The following is a 5995-nucleotide window of genomic DNA, read 5'->3' on the forward strand; positions in this document are numbered from 1 at the left end:
TACAGCTATACGCACGATGGTCGGGCTCTCTGCGAAGGTGTTGCCCCTGCTAGTGGTCGTTGCGGCAGCGATGGCCAGCACCGGGTCCGCGGCGGATTCGGTGGCCTTCAAGGATTGCGGTAAGCAAGCTCCAGATGCAAGCGTCGCGTGTAGACGTGGGAGTGTATCTAGATGTATACAGACCTAGGCAGCTGCATGTATAGTGCGACAGGTAGGTAACGTCGAGCGAGCAGTATAGTCAATATCATTTTCTTCTTCGTGCTTTAGCGGGTACTGCAAAGCTTAATTAAAAAATTGGAGGGCGGTTAAGCATCGCCTTTAAACGTGGATTGCCGTAGCACTCAAAGGCCCCTGACTGCGTTTCATGCTTCCCGGAAACTGCAGCATATGTAACACAGGGAAACGCAGGCGGCGAACGCTATGCACGAAGGCAAGCTTTCTGGTAGAAACGCGGCCTCTTGCCTGGGTCGATCCCCTGTTATTGTTTCGCACATTTAATATTTCAGTCTGAGAAGAGCTAACATAAAAGATGTACGCTGTCGGTGTTTATTATTATTATTATTATTATTATTATTATTATTATTATTATTATTATTATTATTATTGCATTTGTTTGTGGGCTGCCGTTCTCAAAATTCCGAGGAATAACTTTGCAAAGAATGAAACACAAGGTATGAGCAACTTTGGTGGTAGAAGATTGGTTGGGTATGCATGGCTTGGAATTTGGTTCGAAATTCCTTTTGCCGGATCGACGTCCGACGCTGGACGCCGAGCGCTGGACGCTGGATTTTCTGCGACACGGGGCCCTTAACGCTAGCGCATTAAAAATGCAGCAGATCCAAGGAGTTTGAATCTATATACAGCGAAACTTTGTGTGAGTACATAAAGCGTCGAAACACGAGTTTGTGCTTATCGAATGCGCGCACAAAGTGACACGGAAGGCCTTATCCGTACATTGTAGAGAGCAATGTAATGCCGCCGCGGATGCGCGAATGCAAGCTTTCTGGTTCTTTCTTTTTTCATTCCTCGCACGGCCGGCGCCGCCGCTGCTGTTACTGCGATTATTATGATGATGATGATGATTTATTGGCATTTTATTGAAAAGGGGTGGGGACAAATCGTCCCCTAGCCTGGTTGAGTTACTCAGGTATGCTATCAACGCTTTTCCTTCTGGCATTTTTGAGTACACCTCTTTAATCTTCTCTATCTACAATGGGCACGTTGCAAGTGCTAGGCGGCGCCCTGTCTTTCCGACTTCTAGCGCCATCTGACGAACAGTTGCGCGAATGCGGTAGGATTACTCACGGCGTCAGCAGATCGCACTGCGTGTTTGGCGCCCTGTCAAACGGTAGCGATGGTGCGAAACAGCGTGCCGATATTAATTTTCACCGGGTTTCGGGAATTACAACATCTTCACAGCTTTTTTCGTGAAAAGAATTTAGAGAAAGGAAGTCGTCTATCTGAAGTGGGGCCCGTCTACGACATGAGGGAAGTGTTGAACTCGCACTGATCGGAAGTGACTGCTATGTGTATTCTGCAAGCGAAAAATAACGCACCAGCAACATGCGTGAAGCTCAGCGTAAGTTACTTCGAAGAACTTATTGTTGGGCGATTTGGTACATATCAGCGAACATAGTTTAACTGCGCGAACAAACGGACCGCAGAGGCAGCATGGGACAAGGACGGGCGCAGACTCGCAACTAAAGCTTATTCCACAACTTTTTTTTTTTTGTGCCGCTGCCGAGGTAGCCGAGCCAGAGAGCTACTCGAGGCGTACCATATTAGAAAGAAGGAACAAGACTGTGTCAGTGACACCTCAGTTTATATACACAACAGTGAGATGAGGTTGATTGACGAGCGTAGCTAGGTCGCGTAAAACTCTTGCTTGAGCTAGTTGGTTCAGGCTTGAAGTAGTAAAGGCAAGGCGCAGAAGACCAAGACGCAGATTAGGGTCTATTTTTGGTTCACAGCAAGTTCCTCACCTACCTCTTTCTTATATGTTAAAAGGCAAACACACACTTTAGCGCGCCTTCATTTGTAGACTGTCTGCGAAAGGAAAATTCTTATATAAAGGTCACTGCACGAAACACACCGTTTTGAAGAGAAAAAGTTGAGTTTTCCGACAAATTTCGTAAATTTCGTCTGTTGTGTGTACGACCTAGAAACTATTAAATCCGTGACGGCTCCTGTGCGGACGGCGAGCTTGGGATGCCTGGGCCAGCCGAAAGTGTTGCAAAAATCCGAGGACACCTAGGCACGACTCTCACGAGTTACGTCGCCGTATCTGCTCCGTCGAGGCGCGCTGATGACGTGCTTCGCGGCGATGCCCTCTCCCCTCACGCAACAACACCTGGCGCGCTGTCGGGGCGTTCCGATTCGCCCGCTCTGCTCCGTCAGGGCGCGCTCGTGACGTGGCGTCGCAGCCAATGGAAATTTAGGTGCCGTTTATCCGGTACAGACGCCTCCGGCTTTTTCGCTTAATGAGCCATTCGATGCTTTCGCATCAAGGACTGCAATACGGTTCCCGTTCGTTCACATGCCATAATGACCTCAAGCACTCAAGTTCTGCATAACGCGTCCGGCACAAATACGCGCCTTGATCTTTGAGGTGCCATTTGCTCACAATTCATGTATATTTAGCGCTGGCTCCAATGGAAACGAAGAGGACGAACAGATCAACGTCTAAGAACATTGGTCCAGATAACGTGTATACACAGCCATTTCTGTAGAGACACAATTTTCACCCTCGAGAGGGGCAAATTCTTATCGCGTTTCACCGTCTGTGGATACAAACTTTCTCACGTAGGGAAAGATGCTCGATCGCGTTTGAACGCCGCAAGCATTTAACTACAGCTAATGCTCATTGCTGTATTGCGTCACTTCATGTCCTATACGAAACGGTTAACCGTGCGTAATCGGTGCTCATGCGAGACACTTCTCTATGTCTACCAGCGTCGAAAGCGCAACGACTGCTGTTTTTAGAACGAATGTTGCAGCACTTACTTCTGCCGAACGCGGACTTTCGTCCGTAGAGCCAGAGGAACGACATTTCGGCGCTGCAGCCGCTGCCAGGAATCCTTCTTCTTTGACTACGACAGAGCTGCAGCGCGTGCCAACAAAGCACGAAGCACGTGCAACGCAGGTACTAGAAGGAGTTGTTGATGATGACAATTAAACCATTTGTTAGACTGAGAATCAGGCAGACGGAATAAATGCAATTTTCCCCTTTGCAAATAGTAGTACATAGCACGATATAGCTCAGGCAGACCTCTCTGTTTTTCCTTCTGTCTAGATCTCTGCTGGTTGATCGATAGAAAAACAAGAAAACAAAAATCACAGTTTAGACTGAAAGGCAAAGCATTGAGTGTGATAGCAAATTATTACACAGCTACACAAAGTAAGGTTAATCGTTTTATCATCTGTAGAAACTGCTGTAAACATTCGCTTTATAACTAAATTAACAAGCACGGTGACATGCGCGCATAGGCAAACATGAACACATATCACTCGATGCCCGCGGGCCCTTCAGAATGGATGGATGGAAACAACTTTATTCTGAATCCGGCAAATTTGACGACCCGGGCTCAGGTCTCCCATGAGGGGACTTCGAGGCCTTGCGTCGTCGCCGCCTCTCGGGCTTGCTGGACAGCCCACTCTTGTGTCTTGAGGTTGGAGCTGCGCAGAGCGGCGGCCCACTTCGACGCAAGAGCTTCCGGAGCTACTGCCATTGTAGCTGATGTAACCCGACACTCCCACAACAGATTTTCTCTCGCGCCTAAATAAAGAGAGCATATCTTTTCTTCTTTTTTTTTTCTCCTTTTGGAAAATGGGCGTGTTCGAGCATTTGGCTTGAATTTCAAGCAAAGTCTTTGAGCGAATCAAGACTACCTGAGGGCTCATGTAGCTATAAATATATACACTCGATTTGAAAACAGTTTACACCCCTTCGTATGTATGTTTGTCCCAGAACAATTGACGTCACCTCTCTTGCTTGCGTTTCCTTTCTTGAAGAGTCTGTACTCGCTGCTTTCCTGTCAAAAGAGCTACATCATGCTGATAACGCGCGTGCCGTCCGTAACCTTGAAGCGCAGTGTAAGAAAAGTTTGCGACTTTTAAAGCTTTTATTTTTTCCCCGAACGCTAATCGTGATATATCGTGTGTCGCCCGCTCCGTTGGCCACAGACATTCCAATTTTGTTGCCGCCCAGCGCGTTAAGCATATCACGAACGATGTTTGATGCCTTTCTCAGGAAACGAGGTGGTCAGTGCTGCTACCAAAATGCGGTCCGGAACGTCTGATAGAAGAGCGGTCAAAATTAGTGAGCAAAACAAAGTTACGTAGTCTGATATGCTGCTGTGCTGATCTTCGCAAGACAATTTTAATTAAAGGAATTACTGCCATCATGACACAGCTCGCCCGTGCAAATTAGTCAGCTCAGCGTAACCCTTTCTTTGCTCCGACTATGGGAAGCGAGCGCAGGTACGTCCAGCGATGAGAATTAAGACTATGAAAACAGGCGAAAACCTTTGCTTACATCACCGTTTTCAATACGCTTTGTTTTCCAAGCTCGTCACACCTATTTCAAGACTAATATAAGCAAGTTGCGAAGTTCAGGCCGGCTGGTACTTGAGCGAATAAGTAACTGGAGCCTAAATACACTAGGGAAATTAAGGGGGGGAGAGGGAGAAGATTAGAAGTACAAAGGCGCAATGAAATGTTCACAGGTGTTCTGTGTTTTCTTTTTCTTTTTATAAAAATATGTTTATTTCTACGCTGATAAAGTGATGTTTTCCGAGTGGTCTCCGGTAGTCTGAAAGTGCGTTGAACAGACATCATCATCATCTGCCTGGTTACGCCCACTGCAGGGCAAAGGCCTCTCCCATACTTCTCCAACAACCCCGCTCATGTACTAATTGTGGCCATGTTGTCCCTGCAAACTTCTTAATCTCATCCGCCCACCTAACTTTCTGCCGCCCCCTGCTACGCTTCCCTTCTCTTGGAATCCAGTCCGTAACACTTAATGACCATCGGTTATCTTCCCTCCTTGCATGTCCTACCCATGCCCATTTCTTTTTCTTGATTTCATCTAAGATGTCATTAACTCGCGTTTGTTCCCTCACCCAATCTGCTCTTTTCTTATCTCTTAACGTTACACCCATCATTCTTCTTTCCATAGCTCGTTGCGTCGTCCTCAATTTAAGTAGAGCCCTTTTAGTAAGCCTCCAGGTTTCTGCCCCGTAGGTGAGTACTGGTAAGACACAGCTGTTATACACTTTTCTTTTGAGGGATAGTGCCAACCTGCTGTTCATGATCAGAGAATGCCTGCCACCCGAGCCCATTCTTATTCTTCTGGTTATTTCAGTCTCATGATCCGGATCCGCAGTCACTACCTGTCCTAAGTAAATGTATTGCCTTACCACTTCCAGTGCTTCGCTACCTATCGCAAACTGCTGTTCTCTTCCGAGACTGTTAAACATTACTTTAGTTTTCCGCAGATTAATTTTTAGACCCACCCTTCTACTTTGCCTCTCCAGGTCAGTGAGCATGCATTGCAGTTGGGCCCCTGAGTTACTAAGCAAGGCAATATCATCAACGAATCGCCAAGTTACTAAGGTATTCTCCATTAACTCTTATCCCCAATTCTTCCCAAACCAGGTCTCTGAATACCTCCTGTAAACACGCTGTGAATAGCATTGCAGAGATCGTATCTCCCTGCCTGACGCCTTTCGTTATTGGGATTTTGTTGCTTTCTTTATGGAGGACTACGGTGGCTGTGGAGCCGCTATAGATATCTTTCAGTATTTTTACATACGGCTCGTCTACACCCTGATTCCGTAATGCCTCCATGACTGCTGAGGTTTCGACTGAATCAAACGCTTTCTCGTAATCAATGAAAGCTATATATAAGGGTTGGTTATATTCTGCGCATTTCTCTATTACCTGATTGATAGTGTGAATATGGTCTATTGTTGAGTAGCCTTTACGGAATCCTGCC

General features: G+C 46.7%; 1 protein-coding gene across 1 annotated transcript in view; it reads left to right on the forward strand.

Annotated features, from left to right (window-relative positions):
• LOC135903685 (NPC intracellular cholesterol transporter 2-like) overlaps window positions 1-5995 on the forward strand; it is a 23745-nt gene continuing 17750 nt past the window's right edge. The window contains exon 1 of the mRNA XM_070531576.1: window positions 1-119. Coding sequence (XP_070387677.1) covers window positions 17-119 — 103 coding nt within the window. The 5' untranslated portion in view covers window positions 1-16. The remainder of the gene's footprint in view (window positions 120-5995) is intronic.

The sequence above is a fragment of the Dermacentor albipictus genome, chromosome 1 (assembly GCF_038994185.2).
Source record: "Dermacentor albipictus isolate Rhodes 1998 colony chromosome 1, USDA_Dalb.pri_finalv2, whole genome shotgun sequence".
Taxonomy (NCBI): Eukaryota; Metazoa; Arthropoda; class Arachnida; order Ixodida; family Ixodidae; genus Dermacentor; species Dermacentor albipictus.